General features: G+C 44.0%; 1 protein-coding gene and 1 long non-coding RNA gene across 3 annotated transcripts; one reads left to right on the forward strand and one right to left on the reverse strand.

Annotated features, from left to right (window-relative positions):
- Positions 1-311: 311 nt before the first annotated feature.
- elf2a (E74-like factor 2a (ets domain transcription factor)) lies at positions 312-16,208 on the reverse strand. 2 transcript variants are annotated; one of them, XM_026181468.2, is made up of 9 exons: positions 15,945-16,208; positions 13,539-13,622; positions 11,610-11,865; positions 10,449-10,556; positions 6,400-6,513; positions 6,018-6,101; positions 2,341-2,533; positions 1,857-2,111; positions 312-1,565 (listed from the first exon to the last, which is right to left on the reverse strand). In XM_026181468.2, the coding sequence occupies exons 2-9, from the start codon at positions 13,611-13,613 to the stop codon at positions 1,058-1,060; spliced, it is 1,593 nt and encodes a 530-aa protein (XP_026037253.2). In that variant the 5' UTR covers positions 13,614-13,622; positions 15,945-16,208; the 3' UTR covers positions 312-1,057. The 2 variants fall into 2 exon arrangements, with proteins under 2 accessions (XP_026037253.2, XP_026037244.2); XM_026181459.2 differs by having other exon boundaries at positions 6,400-6,516.
- On the forward strand, positions 14,767-15,651 carry LOC145432273 (uncharacterized). The gene is made up of 2 exons (XR_013912556.1): positions 14,767-15,005; positions 15,352-15,651. It is a non-coding gene; the product is annotated as an uncharacterized LOC145432273 (long non-coding RNA).
- Positions 16,209-18,421: the final 2,213 nt, after the last annotated feature.

Consider the following 18,421-nt stretch of genomic DNA (forward strand, 5'->3'; position numbering starts at 1 on the left):
CAGCATGTCCTGGGTCTGCACCGGGGTCTCGCCTAGGAGGATCCTTGTCAGGTGCCCGAACCACTTTAACTGGCTCATTTCAACGTGGAGGAGTAGCAGCTCTACTTTTAGGCCCTCCTAAAAGTAGAGCTGCTATTGGGCTATTTCCTAGGTAAACTAATAGGAGTCATGTTATACTTTGTGCACAGACACTGAACTGAATCTGTAGGGTGAGCAGGAGCATTTTTCTGTGGACCTGGTGTCCATCAGAGCTTTTTAATAAACCACTAAGCTACTGTTCAGATGGTTAAATGAACCCACTCCAGACATTCTGAATTAACATTTGTTTTATACATATTTCAGTAAAATCTACTTCAATACACTGAGAGTACAAGAAAAAAATCATAATATACTTCTGCGGAGCACACAATCAGTTCTTTTTTCTGGATGCAGATATCCTTGACCCCCACTCTAGGGACAGTAAAAAAAAGAGGATAACAGTGGGAAATAGTGACAGTCCTGTTGAGTTCAGGAGAGCTCTGCAGACGACCCATGAAAGCCTGAAACAAGCGCCAGTTTCAGTCATTGTGAATGTGTCTAAAGCAATGCCCCACTTACTCTGCCATTTAAGTTTTACAGTCTTAAAGTCTGTAACCCAAATGTGAAAGGGGCTACAGAGGAATTCAAACTACATGTGTACTGATACATACTCGTCGAGTATCAAAAATCCTTTTTAAGCTTCCGTTTACAATAAAGTCCTGCTAGCCTCTTATGTTAGCTTTGATTACAAAAACAACTTGTCATTTACGATCTAAGGCCGCCCACGTTTCTGAGCTGCGAACCATCGATGTGTATGTCTAACAGTCCCTTTCGTCCTCTGCGCGGCTTCAGCAGCCAGATAGTCAAAGTGTCTCCTTAGAGACCAGCGTCGGTCGGACGGTCTAAGCCAATAAGGGAGAAGCTCAGTTATGTGTCAGGAGGAGGTGGTGTGGGATGTTCCCTGCACTTCCTCAGTAGTGTCCACAGTCACTTTCTGTACATCCCTCTCCACACCAAACCCCCTCGGGGACCCTGGCTCTCAGGATGATAGTTTTTCCACTGACACTGCCGGCGAGCTGGAGGTGGGCAGGGCCTCTGCTGCCACGTCTGATTGTACTGCGTCACGCTTTGGGGGCTGAATGGGGCTTTTGGTGGGGGCTAAGTGAGACTGGACAGACATCTGTGGCAGCGCCTGAGCCATTGTGGCTGGTTTGGCCAGGATGAGCTGCGGTTTGATGGCGGCCTGCGCTAGCTGTGCAGTGACAGGTTTGGCCTGGATGAGTTGCGTGACCTGGCCTGATGGGTTGGCCTGCATGAGCGTTGCCAGCTGGTTGGCTGGGATTGTGATGATGGTGATCTTCTCTCCTGCTTTTGTCCCAGCAGGAAGCATGGTGGGCAGTGCCTGGATCACAAGTTTAGGGGCAGTGCTAGCAGAGGTGCTCGCTACAGTCACTGGGACTCCTGTGGTAGTTGTGAGGATGGGTGGAGAGTTTAACGCCATTTGACCTAGCGAGTTGGTCATGACCACTGGCATAGCTCGGATGGGCCTGCAGGGATAGACAAGCAAAAGAGTAAACACTGAATAAATGTGCTCAATGCTGATCATATAAACTTGAAGCATGTGATCCTCAGTGCACCACATCCAAACAGATCATTTCTCCTGTATAAGACCAGAGGTTCATGATCTGATCAAACAGCACAAGGTTTCCCCTAAAACAGTCTTTGACAGTTTTGTAGAGCAGTAGTGAAAATTAGCCTTAATGTATGTATTTGTTTAGAGTCGGACAATCACATCCTACAGGGCACAGGAAGACTAAATGAGCACATGTCTGTCTGACCTGGTGGTGGTGTTGCTGGGGATGACAGTGACGTAGGTCTGCTGAGGCTGGGAGGTGGTGAGAGACGTAGCGCCCAGGGTGGCCTGGCCCTGCTGGCGAGCCAGATTCTGACTGGACACCACGGTCTCGCTGTCCTCCACTTCCTCTGCCTCCTCGTGATCATCGATCACTCGAATGTTTTTGGGCATGTCTTTAAATTGGTAGGCCAGCCGCTGACCCTCAACTTTGGCAAGGATGCCACGCTGGTAGTAATACCTATACAGAAACAACACATGGAGTATGAACTCTCCAGAACATCAGGATAGGCGGTCAAAACTCATGTCAGAGAGTAAAAACATAAACTACTTTCCCTCTGAGTTCATAAAATAATTGTGAGTCATTATTTGGTCTTTCTGTCTGTTTGCGTCTGATGTGTCTTTAATCATCGTGTCCTGGTAAATCACGATTGCAGACTGTGATGTGCTCATGGAGCAAAACAGCTCACCTTAGGGCCCGGCCCATAGTCTCGTAGTTCATGTCAGGCTTGTTCTTGTGTTTACCCCACAGTTTAGAAACAGCCTTTGAATCAACAAGTTTGAAGATGCCCTTCTCTCTGTGCATCCACTTGATGTATCTGGGACACGTGTTCTTATCCTGCAGAAGCTCCAGCAGAAACTCCCAGAGGTAGGTGGTGTTACCTGTGGGGAGCACATGATACACGGACTTTCAACACTGAGGTCCTGAAAGTTCAGTCAAGTTCAAAGACTAGTGCAGATTATTATTATTATTATTATTGGTGACGCCTGTCTCAGTCCCGTGTTTTTATTTTATTTTTATATTATTCAAAAGCAACCAAAGGAAATTCATTCAGCCGACCTCATTCAACATTTTTTGTTTCATTTGTTAAAAACAGCCAACATGACCCGGTGTAAAATCGATTTACCCGCCTTGATAAATGGCACTACGGCACCTGACTGTAAGCTTTTCCAACCTGATAGACCAGGCTGATAGATCGATGCAGTGACTGAAATTACTCAAAGAGCACATCAACGACTCGTCTAGGAGGCCCAAACAGAACATCATAAAGATCTGCCTCTGATATTCACCAATAAGAAAGACACTTGTACGGTAAAGTGTTGATATCCTTTTTGCTATCCACATTACCCTACAAGTGATATATTTTGTACTTCTGTGGTATTTGACCACATTATTATGCTGGTAGAGCTAGCTCGAGCCACCCAGGCTGGTTTGGGTAAAGCTGGTATGTTTCTCATTCTTTCTTTAAATACAACAGCTTAAAGATTTTGAATGAATGCTGATGAAATGTGTAGGGAATGTGGAGTGTGGTCATGCATGCACCTTTGACCTCTTCAAGGTAGAATAAGGTGAAAAGGTCTTAAAATTCTCCTTCCTTTGCAGCGCTTAGGGAAAGATCCTGGTACATGGGAAATTAAATTTTTCACCCAAACGTCACATCTGACCTGCAACCTTACTTTTACATTTCAAATTGACCCAAAATGCATTTTTGTTTTTACTACAAACCTGGTGATGTACATGAAAATAACAAGCTGCCTTGGTGAAGGGTTTGTAGTTGCTACAGTGGATGGGATATGTGTGCTTAGTCGTAGTGCCTGTGTTTCACCAACTCAGCCATAAAGTGGCAGGCCACGTAAAATCAAAGAAGTGCTGTCAGCAGATGCTGAGGTGCCAACTTCCTGGATAGTCGATCGCTACAGAGCTCAAATTTCATATGACCTTTAGACTGGCTCGAGAACAGTGAATAGCGAGCTTCATGGAATGGGTTACTATGGCCAAACAGCTGCATCCAAGCTTACATCACCAAGAACAATGAAGTGTTGGATGTGAAGTACGGACTACAGAACGCCGGTCCATGTATGCGTTCCCTGCTAGCATCTTGCACCCTGCTGCAATGACTGCCTCAGCTTACCGAATGCCGTTGATGCGTTTTGTCCTTTAAGAAAAATTTATCACAAAATTGTTTCACAAAAAGTTTCGCATTACTGTTAAAATCCGGCCCAGAGTTACTAAAACTGTTGTTACTACATCTGCAGACTTTGTGACATCACGTTGAATTGATAACAGAGTGTAACTTAACAATATAGAAGTAATTTCTACTTGACGAATGATCTGATAAGCCAGAACATTAATTTATGTCAGCTCAGTAAGAGAAACAGTTTCCAGGCAGCGCTGCGTTCATGAAAACTCAGACATCTGAGGTAACTGTGAGAGCATGTGCTCGCCTCCTTGAAACAAACTGAATGTTTCAACAGAAACAAAAATAACTGAATATCAAATATGTAACCTTAAATTTATGGTCTTCGCATAGTGTAGACTGCTGTTTTTGGTAGTCTTCTAATGTCCCATTTTTGTGAAGACACCATGAGGATGCTTCAGTAGTTTTCTCACATTTCCAAAGACCCAGGCCAACCAGCTGATAACAGCTACACACCCACGGACATCTATCACGTTAACACTGGTCGAACACTGGTCGAACGCTGGTCAGTGTAAATGTCTGAATGGTCAAACTGAGTGTAAAGTTTTATTTATTTTATATTTTCAAAACTTAAGTTGTTATCCTTTAATGGGTGAAGAGGTTTTCATGAAAGTTATCAAAATAATGTGTAATATAATTCAGTTTGATTTATATAGCCTCAAATCAACACAGTGGGCTGTGAAAATAATCCAAGGTTGTTGTTTTTTTTAAAGCACCATCTCTTGGTCACACTCTGCAACTGAGTGAAAGGGGCGTGTTTATAGTGGAAACTACCAAAGGTTAAGTGGGGGGGCTCTAATCGGCTGATGTCAGCTGATGGCTGAAGTGGCAGTTTTCAGTGGTTGTATCTGTACTACAGATGTGTCACATAACGTATTTTTTCCTATATTTACTTTTTGCTCTTGCACATCCGGCCAATGAGCAGACTGAACATTGTCACATGGTTTTTAGTCACATTTTGATTTGCTTGGAGTCACATTTTTCTCCAAACCACAGGGAAAAACTTACACACTCATCAACTGGTTTGGACCAGAGCACTTTACTGGAAAAAGATGGTCCTTCATCAAAACACCCGATCAACAAACTCTGACATGAAGAAAAGTGAAGCATGTAGGTGCTTGCATACACCTTGGCTTTACACAGCAAAAATCTACAGTAAAGCTAAAGGAGTTAAAATATGCAGATGGACTGTTAGCATAGCTTTATACCATGTTTAACTGGTGAGAGCTCCTGTTGGGTTTAGGTCAGCAACAGAACCCCCCCCCCCAAAAACAAAAAACAAAAAACAAACAAACAAAGGGAACTCCAACCTCTTCTAGAATATTACATTTTTTTCAATTCAATTATATTTACACAGCGCCAAATCACAACAACAGTCGCCTCAAGGCGCTTTGTATTGTACGGTCGACCCTACAATAATACATACAGAGAAAAACCAACAATCATATGACCCCCTATGAGCAGCACTTTGGCGACAGTAGGAAGGAAAAACTCCCTTTTAACAGGAAGAAACCTCCGACAGAACCAGGCTCAGGGAGGGGCGGGGCCATCTGCTGTGATTGGTTGGGGTGAGAGAAATATCTGTTTTCTGCAGAGCCCTATTACACTCACTGTCTCCACTCAATCAACCTTTGTCTGCTGTGATGTGCCTGGGAATACCGTAATTATCCTAATATCACTAAAAAGACCAGAGTCGCTGCTTTTAGGAAGCCCTGAAATTCTGTCAATTGAGCAAATGGTACCAGAGTTACAGGTTTTACAGATGTTCAAAAGTGCAAAGTGCCTGTCTGGTAACAGGTTAGGCTTTAGCCGGTTACATTTGGCAGCGTGCTGAAGTTGGCAGCTAACCCATTAGCTATTACTACCTTGATGAACATTTACACCATCAGAATGTTATTAAATGTGCATGTATAAGGTTACAACAACACATACTCGTTCACTAGCACAAATAAACACAGACAGCTTACCCAGGAGATAAAATACTGTCACAACTATTTTTTCTTTTGCCTTCCACTAACATTTAATCGGTAGCTGCAGCTCCCTTTAAGTAAGACAAATATGCAAAAATCATAAAGTGGGAAAATACTGTATCTGGGTTATATCCAGTCATTCTAGGCTAGCAGCTAACAGAGACAGGAGCTGTCTACAGGCAGAGAGCAGCTACAGACCTTTTCCCTCTCTTGGCCTCTTCTTGATGCCCAGATCGAAGGAGCCGTTGGAAGAAGGCTGGTGTGTCTTAGCCTTACGTCCACCTGTACAAACCCACACATAGATCGAGCTTATTCTTCTGCCACATTGTCTGTTGAGCTGATTGACTTTTCATACTTTATGTTACCTTACTCCACTCATAAGTTGGAACAAATCTTGGCATACGGCAGCTTTCAGAGGAAGTTGTCTTTACTGAACTACCTCGTTTGTACTAACACAGCTTCATGTTTTAACTAGAGAGCTGCCTACTGTTGCTTTACAGTTGTACAGCTTTAGAATGAAAAACTGAACATCAGCAAACAAAATAAAAGGTGACAACAGGTGAGCTGTGCTGACACTGACCTCCTCTCTTCTTCTTGGCTACAGGTTCACAGCCAGGAGGGATGGGGAAGCTCTCTTCCTCCATGGGTCCACACTCTGTAGACACCTCCACCACCGTTTCCATCATCACATCATCTGCTGAGGGAACACAAAACAACACTATTCTCCTTCTGCTGCATCATGAAGTGAGACAGACATGAAGACTTTCAGACTGTGTACAACAATAAATCTGGCCTCACATTCTCATAAGATTCTTCAATATCTTCGATATCCAACATCCACAATGACGGCGAAACAACTAGTACCTCAGTGTTCCAACATTCGAAAGAAGGGACTGCTCTCACAGCTAGAGATTGACGAGGTACAACACAAATGCTATGGCAAGGAGGAGTCAGGACGCCAGGTCAGGGGGGAGATATCATCACCCCCACCCGAGATTGGGTACATAGCCCCAAGTGCGATAGGAGAAGGATCGTTCAGTGCGAGAGGAACTGACCTGAAAAATAGGATCATGGCCAAGCTTGAAACCTGGATCCCCCGTAGCCGGTTACCAAGATTACGTGAAGTACCCTCAGAAGGTCTGCTAGATGATGTTAATGCAGCACTACGGACGATACCTACAACCACGATTACCGACACTAACAAGCTGATCTACAATACGGCAACAGTGATCAGTGAGATGCTTGGCTACAAGTTGAACAGCCACAAGGGGCAGTACCCTCCATGGAGAAGGAGGCTAGAGGGCAAGATCAAAGTAGCACGGAGGGAGGTTAGCCAACTAACGGAGTTGCAGAAAGGTGCGGCAAAGAAGGTGCATAAGAAATACAGCAAGCTGTCCATACCTGAGGCCTTGGAAACTTGAGGAGGTACACCAGAGAGATAGAAGGCAGGAGAATAAACCAGCTGTTCTCCACAGAACCAGCAAAGGTGTACTCTCAGTGGCAAGGGAACAATAAGAGAACAGCACCACCAAGGCTGGAGACGGAGCAATACTGGAAGAGCATATGGGAGAAGGACGCAACCCATAACAGCAATGCTCAGTGGCTAGTGGATCTGAGGGCAGACCACAGCGACCTCCCTGAACAGGGTCCAGTAACCATCACGGTGGCAGATATCCAAGAAAGGGTCTCCAGTATGAAGAGTTGGACAGCACCAGGGCCCGACATGGTTCACGCCTACTGGCTGAAGAAGCTGACTGCACTCCACGAGCGTCTGGCAGCACAAATGAACCAGCTGCTAGTTAACGAGAGACACCCGGAATGGCTAACTGAAGGCCGGACGGTCCTGATCCCCAAGGACCCCAAGAAGGGACCGGTCCCCTCCAACTACCGACCAATAACCTGCCTCAGTACTACATGGAAGCTCCTGTCAGGCATCATATCGGCTAAGATGAACAGGCACATGGGTCAATACATGAGCGGGACACAGAAAGGAATTGGCAAGAATACCAGAGGCGCAAAACACCAGCTACTGGTAGACAGAACAATCAGCCGAGACTGCAAGACCAGACTGACCAACCTGTGCACTGCCTGGATTGATTACAAAAAGGCCTATGACTCAATGGGGCGACCGTGGCTCAGGGGGTTGGGAATCGCATCTGTAACCGGAAGGTCGCCGGTTCGATCCCTGGGCTCTCTGTCCTGGTCGTTGTGTCCTTGGGCAAGACACTTTACCCTACTTGCCTACTGGTGTTGGCCAGAGGGGCCGATGGCGCGATATGGCAGCCTCGCTTCTGTCAGACTGCCCCAGGGCAGCTGTGGCTACAACTGTAGCTGCCTCCACCAGTGTATGAATGTGAGAGTGAATGAATAGTGGTATTGTAAAGCGCTTTGGGTGCCTTGAAAAGCGCTATATAAATCCAATCCATTATTATTATTATTATTATTATTATTATTATTATTATTATTATTATAATAATGCCCCACAGCTGGATACTGGAATGCCTAGAATTGTACAAGATCAATGGGACCCTAAGAGCCTTCATCAGGAACTCAATGGGGATGTGGCGTACAACACTAGAGGCCAACTCCAAGCCCATAGCACAAGTCAGCATCAAGTGCGGGATCTACCAAGCAGATGCTCTGTCCCCACTGCTGTTCTGCATAGGCCTGAACCCCTCAGTGAGATCATTAACAAGACTGGCTACGGATACCGACTACGGAACGGAGCAGTTGTCAGCCACCTCCTGTACATGGATGACATCAAGCTGTATGCCAAGAGTGAACGAGACATCGATTCACTGATCCACACTACCAGGCTATACAGCAATGACATTGGAATGTCGTTCGGACTGGAGAAGTGTAGTCGGATGGTAACAAAGAGAGGGAAGGTAGTCAGAACTGAGGGGATTGAACTACCAGAAGGCAACATTGCAGACATAGAGGACAGTTACAAGTACCTGGGGATACCGCAGGCAAATGGGAACCATGAAGAGGCCGCTAGAAAAGCTGCAACCACCAAGTACCTGCAGAGGGTCAGGCAAGTCCTGAGGAGTCAGCTGAATGGTAAGAACAAGATCCGGGCCATCAACACATACGCCCTGCCCGTGATCAGGTACCCTGCTGGGGTAATAGGCTGGCCAAAGGAGGAGATAGAAGCCACTGACATAAAGACAAGAAAGCTCCTTACCATGCATGGAGGGTTTCACCCCAAGTCCAGCACCCTGAGGCTGTACGCTAAGCGGAAGGAAGGGGGCCGGGGACTGGTGAGTGTCAGCACCACAGTCCAGGATGAGACAACGAACATCCAAGAATACATTGGGAAGATGGCCCCAACTGACCGAGTGCTCAGTGAATACCTCAGGCAGCAGAAACCCAAGAAAGAGGAGGGAGACGAGGAACCATCATGGAAGGACAGGCCCCTGCACGGTATGTACCACGGGCAGATAGAGGAGGTGGCTGATATCCAGAAATCCTACCAGTGGCTGGACAAAGCTGGACTGAAAGACAGCACAGAGGCACTAATCATGGCAGCACAAGAACAAGCTCTGAGTACAAGATCCATAGAGGCTGGGGTCTATCACACCAGGCAAGACCCCAGGTGCAGGCTGTGTAAAGATGCCCCATAGACAATCCAGCACATAACAGCAGGGTGCAAGATGCTAGCAGGCAAGGCATACATGGAACGCCATAACCAAGTGGCCGGCATAGTGTACAGGAACATCTGTGCCGAGTATAACCTGGAAGTCCCGAGGTCAAAATGGGAGATGCCCCCAAGGGTGGTGGAGAATGACCGAGCTAAGATCCTGTGGGACTTCCAGATACAGACGGACAAAATGGTGGTGGCTAACCAACCGGACATAGTGGTGGTAGACAAACAGAAGCAGACGGCCGTAGTGATCGATGTAGCGGTTCAAATGACAGCAATATCAGGAAGAAGGAACACGAGAAGCTGGAGAAATACCAAGGGCTCAGAGAAGAGCTCGAGAGGATGTGGAGGGTGAAGGTAACGGTGGTCCCCGTGGTAATCGGAGCACTAGGTGCGGTGACTCCCAAGCTAGGCGAGTGGCTCCAGCAGATCCCGGGAATAACATCGGAGATCTCTGTCCAGAAGAGCGCAGTCCTGGGAACAGCTAAGATACTGCGCAGGACCCTCAAGCTCCCAGGCCTCTGGTAGAGGACCCGAGCTTGAAGGATAAACCGCCCGCAGGGGCGTGCTGGGTGTTTTTATATATGCTCATCAGAAGGTTATTGGTTTGATCCCCCCCTCTGCATGCCAAATATCCTTGGGCAAGATGCTAACCCCAAGTTGCTCTTCGATGCATCCATCGTACTATGAATGTGTGTGTGGAAAAGTTAAACAGAAAGTACTTAGAACAAGTGCTTGTATGGGAAGTTGTGTAAAGCTCTTTGAGTAGAAAAACGCTATATAACAACCAGTCCATTTACCAAAGCATCGCTATATCACTGATATCATGATATGAAACTTTTATGTTGATTAAACATTTATCCCTGTATTGTTGCACACAATCCGATATGGCACCACCCTCATGGACACTGCAGGTAAGTTGCATAAGTCACACATGTAGTGCTTTGTGTGACACAGATTCTGTCATTCATCAGCCTGTTTACCTGTGCTGCGTTCACTGTGCATTCCTCCGGGAGACTCCATGTGCAGAAGCGCTTCAGCGGCTTCAAACGTTTTGTCAAAACACACCATGTCGTGACCTGACATCTCCACTGCAGAGAGAAACCGACTGTCAGTACATACACCTCTGCTAGAAACAGGCTGGGAGCAGCCCTATCATTTTAAATAACTACAGAAATTTCATCTTGGACAAGAAAAAAACCACAAAAGGGGAAATAAAACCCAAACAAACAACATAACCTCAACTAATATGAAGTGTTACTTCCTTGCTTTGGGGCTGTGCAAGCTGTCTGTTCCTTCTTTCCCATTTCCTGCAATCTGACTAAAAGACTTGGGCATCATTCCTGCCAGCAGAGGGCAGTCTACAACAACACAAGCTCAACTTTCTGGTAAGCAAATGGGTTTGTACTACCAGGTTTGTTTATACAGGATCAAATTACAACATAAATCATGGCACTTTATACTGAAAGGTATAAAGTAACCAGATAATCTAAAGTATTTGGGGGAAAACATTTCAAAAATAAAACAAATAAAACAAGCACTTTGTGATGGTGGGAGGGAAAATGTCCCATTAAACAGGAAGAAAGCTCCAGCAGAGCCAGATTCACTGTGGGGCAACCACCTGCCATGACTGGACGGGGAGGAAGACAGATGTACTGAGTAGAGAAACACTCAGTGCATCACAGTGTATCAAAGGAAGGATAACTGAGGGGAATTCAGGGTTACCTGAACCACGTTAAAGCTCATAGATTTGTTTTTTTGCAGCCAACAAAAAGACGAAAAGTAAAACACAAACAAACCTGATTTCCTCCAGAGCAAGATAGTGATTTACTTTTGGAAGAAGTGAACCACTTCCGTGGTACAGAAAACCCAGTTTGCCACCTGGATAAGACTAAATCCTGCTTCACAGTACAGGCCTCTGATCTCTTACCAAGGCCAGAAAACGTGCAGGTTTCAGTTAGCTGAGCTTCAGTTCTATTTAATATCAAATAAATAATAAATACATAAGTAAATAAATGAAGTCTAAAAAGAATTTAGAAATAATGGATTAAGCTTCTTTTAACCTCCTACTTCAATCATGTACAGATTTCACACACAGAAAAACACGACATTTTTCTAGAGAAGCCATCACTCAGAGGACTCACCAGTCTCCGTCACCTCTGTGACCACCTCCTGCTCCTCAGCCACATCCTGCATCAGGTACGTCTCATCATCGTAGACCAACACCTGAGCAGAGTAGCACTCCTCCACCTGAGCGCTGGGCACCTCCTCTACAATTACTGCAGGACAGCCTTCCTCCTGCAGCACCACCCCCTCCTCCTCTTCCACCTCTTCCTCCATGATCACTGCATCCACTTCCTGCTGAACCACTTCTTCCTCCTCCTCCTCCTCAGCAGGCTGCTGCTCACAGTAGACACAGTTTGACAGATGAAAAAAGACTGTTTTTACTGCTTTTAGAGACTTTATTGCAACTGAAGACTGAATGCATGACGCCTGAGACACAGACTGTATCAGTTCACTTCTCTCTTCGTGACATGTGCACAGACTCTGGCTCCACATTAAACTGTACCAACCTCATCATCACTGCTGTTTTTGTTTAAACCTGGAGGGTTTTGATTCATACGCTGCTCCTAAATACGTTTGCATTGCACGTCTGTTTTAGTTGCAAATGTGGCTCACGTTTCCATGGAGACAGCGGCGCGCTACAGAGCTGTGCGTTAAAGAAGCATCGAAGCGAAGAATTTGAGGTTTTTTTAATATTCAAAATACTCGATGAATCGTTGCAGCCATAATATAGAATAGATTTTCTTAGCACCATAAAAATGAAGAGAACATAAACAGAATAAATCCACATAACCAAAACAATAAATCGTCTCCTGTTAGCAAAGCATATTTTTCAAACAGTGTTTGGAGTCCATCTTTAGCAGGCTGGCTGTTCTGATTTTCAGTTTTATGTAATTTCCATTTCATGGAGTGTGTTAATGTTTCTACAGCTTTCAAACAAGCTTTATTTGGATTTCATGAAGGACATAACAGCCTCAAGAGACACGAAACCTGAACCTTTCGAACAGCAGACTGAGCTCTCCTTTTGGCTAAATGTTACTTCTGATGCATATCCAGTCTCGCTTTTTTCTCCTCGATATTTCTTTACTCTTCTTGAATGCAGCATAGTTCCCTCCCAGCTGTTAACACAATGTTATGCTACTTGGCTGTTAGCATTACCAACCATGCTGTTAAGTGGTGTCATTTTGGAAATGTGTAGTTATTAGCTGAAGACGCTCAAACACAGCTGAGGTTCTATTTTACTTGCAGATCAGTGCTGAATTCACTGCACTGTTGTAGTGATTTGAACCATTTCTGGAAATCAAGTTAATCACTAAGCTCAAACAAATTATGCATGAAACGAAAAAGGTGTCATGTGTTGCTGAGTCACATGATCTGAGTTTTTCTAACAGACCGTGGGATAGAAAAACAAAAACCGGTTCATAAGGGAAACAATATATTAACAACCCCAAATAGGAACAAAAGTTCTGGCCAGCTCAGTCCCATTCCAGTTAACTCAGTTTAGTCACTCTGTTTTGGTAATCCATCCTAGTTTAGTTAATTGAATGTAAAATACTCCACTTTGGGTTTTCCGAATTAATCCACAAAGGGAAAACTAAATAAGGAAGTCAGAGGTTTGGCAAACAGAATCACAATGCAAAGCCAAGCCAGCAGCCAATCAGATCATCTGGCCAGAAGGATGTACAGCGCCGGAGCAAGGTTGGCTGTTCTGATAGCGTGGCACCCCATCTGAGCCATCTGACACAGGAGGACCAGAAATCGCCGGAGGTAAGTCGAAATACAGTTGTAGAGGCCAACTTCATACTTTGAATTTGCCGGCTAAAACACACTGACTGATAAAGCTCATAACAAAGGAGATAATGGCCTGAACACTCCTACTGCATCAAATCACAGTGCTCTAACTCGTCGACTGTCAGCAGAGTGTGGAGGTCAAACACAAACATAATTACATTATAAAACACACATTCAAAAATAACAAATATGGCCACAATGTTGATACAAGCATTTACCTGTTGGGGGTCCTCCACCACAGTCACATACTCCACTATGTTCCCACCACCATCTGACACCACCACAGAGGTCATCACTCATTCCTGCAAAAACAAAAACAAATTATTGCAATACTTTATGATACAATTGAGATTTTTTTTAATTTGTAACATTGCAATTACATATTGCGACTTATCAACTTTTTGAAATGCAAAGTTAAACTTTATCAATATCTATTTTACTGAATAAGATAAGGCTATTTGTTTTTTTGCTGCAAAATGACATTGTTAAGCATAATGACCACTGTCACTGAAACCTGCCATAAAGGATGGAGTTCTTCTGCAATTATAGGATTTTAGTTTGGCCACTACACACAATCTTTTCCTGGTAGTACAGCAATAACAGGGGGAATCAGTGAAAATCATGGGTTGGTGCCCACATACACAGAAACTCACATTTAACTATTACATTTGTTGTTGGCAACCTTCTTGTTTTATAGGATTATACCCAGAATACTAACAGCTGGCAGCCAGATGAGCCGTGTCCCCACGACTTGTCCTTATTATTAAAGACTCATTGAGACTGATGACAACATGTTGGCAATCTGTCTGTATTTATAACTCACACAGACGTTATTTGCAAGCTTTCAACAATCTCTCTGAGTGACTGCAGTCAGTCCAAGTCAAGCTGTGACTGTTTAAAAAAAGGTTGCCTCCTATCAGATGAGATGAGCCCTCTCGTTCAGAGTATTCCCAGAGTTCACTTAATAATATATCATATTTGGTGTCAATACAATATCAGCATACAAGATATCACGATAAGATACTGTACTGATGTTTTTCCCCCATCCTAAGTGTTTGCATCTGTACAGGGTTGGGATCATAAGAAGCCCACGCTGACCACAGCTCTCCTTTTAACATTGTGGTTATAAAGGATGAAATCTCTTTCATTAAACTGAATTTTGGTGATTTTCAGGGCTGCAACAGTTCAGAGTATCTGGGATTATTCGATCATAAAAATGATTTCTGGACAAATTCTTTGCTTCGATGCTTCGTTTAAGGCACAGCTCTGTAGCGCTTCAATGTCAACATGAACGCCAGCGTTTCACCCACATCTGCGACTAAAAGCAGACCTGCAGTACAAAAGCATTCATGAGCAGCGTGTGAATAAAACGTTTCACAACAGAAACACTGATAACAGTGATGATGACGCTGGCATAGTTTAACGTGGAGTCTGTTTACACGCCGCGGAGAGCAAAGAGGCGGAGCCGTTACCGACACGCTGAGCTCGGGTAGAGTGACAGAAAACAGCAGCGCTGTTCCTGTGATCACCATTAAAACTTTTACTGGGAAAAGCGAGCGGGAGTCCTTCATCAAAGCTTCCGCTCAACAAACTCCGACATGAAGAAAAGAAAAGCGAACTTTGCAGCTGTTCCAGCCACCGCGGTTTGTTTTACACAGCGAGAAATCTGCAGTAAGGCTCCAGAAGTAAGAGCTGTAATAACATATGCAGATGAGCTGCTGACTTAGTCTCAGACCGTGCTTGAATTATACAGCTTATAACTGACTTATTAATTGTGGATGGATTCATCTGCCTGATATTTATTTACCATTCAAACTGATAAATTAGTAATGTTTATGGTTGTGAGCAGCAGACAGTAGCAACCTAACTTAGCCTGAGCACTACAGCTCTATAAAGTCAAAACCTTCAAGTTGCTCAGTTTGTATGAGAAGCTTAAATGTTTAGCAGAAATTCGAGTTTCAACTTTATTTTACTTTTAAACGCAACTTTTAACATTTGGAGTTTTTTTCTGCCTGTGCACTGTTTACACAGCCAAGATCCAGAACACACACAGCTCCGAGGACAGGATAAACGAGTCGGTGCTGTGGGCTAACTTCCAATATGAGCACTTCACAACAGTAGCAGTCCAGAGTAGTAGCTGTGTCCGTCAGGTCTGACACGACCGGCTGGTGTGAGGAGATCAGACAATGACCGTTCACAGCACGCAGGCTGATGTTTACTTCCTGAGTAGGTTGGCGCCGCTATTTGTCACCGAGTCTTAAAGCTTCAACCTCTACAGCTAACCTGTTAGCTAATGCTTCTGCTGTTTCCAATAAAGACTCATCCATCTTACTTAATGTTGCTCGTAACTTTGTCCACGCGGCATTATTTGTGTGTAAAAACGTTTTCTTATTGCGTTATCACGACTGTTTAGCAGAAGCTAGCATTAAGGGGAGTTGTTGAGCAGTTAGCGCTATATAAGAACCAGTCCATTTAGCAGATAGCTAGCCAACATGAACATCGTTTTTATTATACATTTTATACCCGCGCTAGGTAAATTCTATAACAAATATGACATGTGCAGTGTACACTGGTCGGTAGCAGAATCTGTTGACATGTTAATGCCTCGAGTTTTCTGTCCTTACCTTGTTTTGCTTTTGCTGATGAAAAGTCAGTTCCACGGCTAGCGCTAGCTGGGCCCAATGTTTGCTAAGTTAACCAAGGCCAAAACGCTTACTTCGCTTGCATAAAAAGATGTTTGCAGCGGGTCTTCGTTACTCGGAAATCGCTTCGCAGACGCCTATAAATGTTTTTCTTGAACACAAACCCCAAAGTTGTGTTTCCTTCGTGCTATCCTGTAGCTTTCCGGCGCGCCGCCTCTTCGCCACAACCGAGCCAGGTCAGGGCACGGTACGCCGTGACGTCAAGACGACGTTCTTCCTTGAAAAAAAAACGCAAACAAACAAAAAGCACTAAAAAGCAGCGTGTGAGATTTTTTTTTTAAATCGTGATGGAGGACCAGTATTGCCGATACCTTAAACTTATAAAGGGAGCTTATACAGGGCAGAGCAGTGTGTCATCATTTAAGATTAAAAAAAACATTAATTAGCAAATTCTGAATATATTTTAATACCAACTAAATAGATGTGTTTATTACTTCCCAAAATAATTAGTCAACACAATAAAACACCAAAACCAAGTTTTTTGGAATCTGGAACGTAAATGTGTCTGTCTTTAAAGCACTTAAGGTCGATTTCCGTTTTACATAAATAAAAGACACTTGAAAGTCAACAGAAAGGGTTCTTATATTCAGACATTTTTCATAGTTCATGTTTGTGGTATGGAGGGAAATATTTACTTGTGCTTCCTGATCTTGCTCTATGTCGTTTGTGGATAATTTGTGATGATTTGTATAGCAATAACAATTTGTTTTTAAGAGTGTCTTATAGAGTAGTTTGTCAGTGCAGCCGCATTTAAAATTAAGTGGTGTGCAAAAGAAGAATGAGAGAAAAGAGTAGAATGAGTATACAACCAGGTAGTGATGGTGTGATAAGGCCCCGGGAGCTTTGCTTCACCAAAGGCAGCGCACACGAAGCGCCGTTTAACAGCTCAAGTGCTGACACCTGCTGGTCATTTGATGTTCAGCAGCCCTGCTGTTATATATGGATACGTACCAGTGGATCTGTAAACTAGGGATGGATATCGTCACTGACTTTTACAACTGATTCAATTCTGATTCTGAGTAGGATGAAGTTTACACTTTTTCTGTTCCTACCTCTTTATTTCAAATTCCATTATTTACAAGTCAGAATTCAATGTTGAAGGTGGCTGCGCGTGAAAGGAGTGGGACGTTCAGCGACTGCTCGGATTTTGGCAGGGTCTGTCTTCACCTGTCCCCCTGCCAGAATATAGAAAAGTGACGGATGGTGAATGGAACCCGCACTTCTCTGTTTTTACATACAGATGATTTTCCAGTAGCCACTCAAGCACAGTGTGAACATGGACTTGAGGCTCTTGGAGATCCTTGGACAAACACGAAAAGGTTTAGGAAGTCTCTGAGAATGTCATTCACTAGTGCCTGAAAAACTGCTGGTGCATTTATGAATGGGATGACCCAATGGTATATTAAAGCCTGTTTTCCATTCACCGCCCCCCTCTGATGTGGAATGGTGGGGGTTACACAGGTCCAGTTTTGTGAAGATGGTGGCGCTGTGGATGGGTTCAGAGTTTTTTCCAACCTGAGATGAGATCCAGCACGGATAGCTGTTGGACCAGTGAAGAAGAGATGACCGCGCCGGTCTTAAATGCAGCCATGCTGATTGTCACTTAATGAGAAATAGGTCAGTAAGAGTGTCCAAGGTCCTGCCCAGGGGTGGAACTGCATGGGAAAACACAGGAGGAGGTGGAAACACAATGGCCGCTCACACAGAACTTAAAAACAAATACTACTGTGCTTAAGGAACACTCCTTAATAGATTTATTGTGACGCCCCGCAGTGGTTGAGGGGATGTGGCTTTTTGTGAATAGGACACTGCCTTTCCATATCACAGGTTTTCTTACCCAAACTGTCCTGGACAGTTTTTTCCTGTGATATTTCCGTCTTGTGAGCAGAGACTAAACCCTTTCTTGCTGTAATATCTGGCTTAAAGTGATCTGTTGGAGAATCGCCACAAGTGGGATATAAGAGTTTCATATTCAGTCTTTTCTTTCCTGTTTTGTTGTGAAGAAATGCCAGTTGTCAGACATATTTTTGCAAGAATGTTAGTCCCGTGGCAAAAGGTTGATTTGTGTCTCTTCAATGAGCAATAAGCTCAACTAATAATTCAGGAATTTAGAGGAGAAATATTTGTCTCTGTTTCATGGTAAACAACAGATCCTTTCAAATATGATCCAGTCTTAAATGATATTTTGGAAAAGACAGTCTTTGTAAAAGGCTGCAAATAATCTTTCACTTTGTTTTTTTAAATATTGACTATGCACATGTATATTTTGCCCACATAATTAGCAGTATGTGTAAACTTTTCTCAGTTAATAAATTGTCCTTGATTTATGCAGAAAACTTCTGCTGTGGAAACTGAAATAATTGTTTCTGCTCGAACCTACATTTATTCATGTTGTGATC

Source organism: Astatotilapia calliptera, chromosome 2 (genome assembly GCF_964374335.1).
Source record: "Astatotilapia calliptera chromosome 2, fAstCal68.1, whole genome shotgun sequence".
In the NCBI taxonomy this organism is placed as follows: Eukaryota; Metazoa; Chordata; class Actinopteri; order Cichliformes; family Cichlidae; genus Astatotilapia; species Astatotilapia calliptera.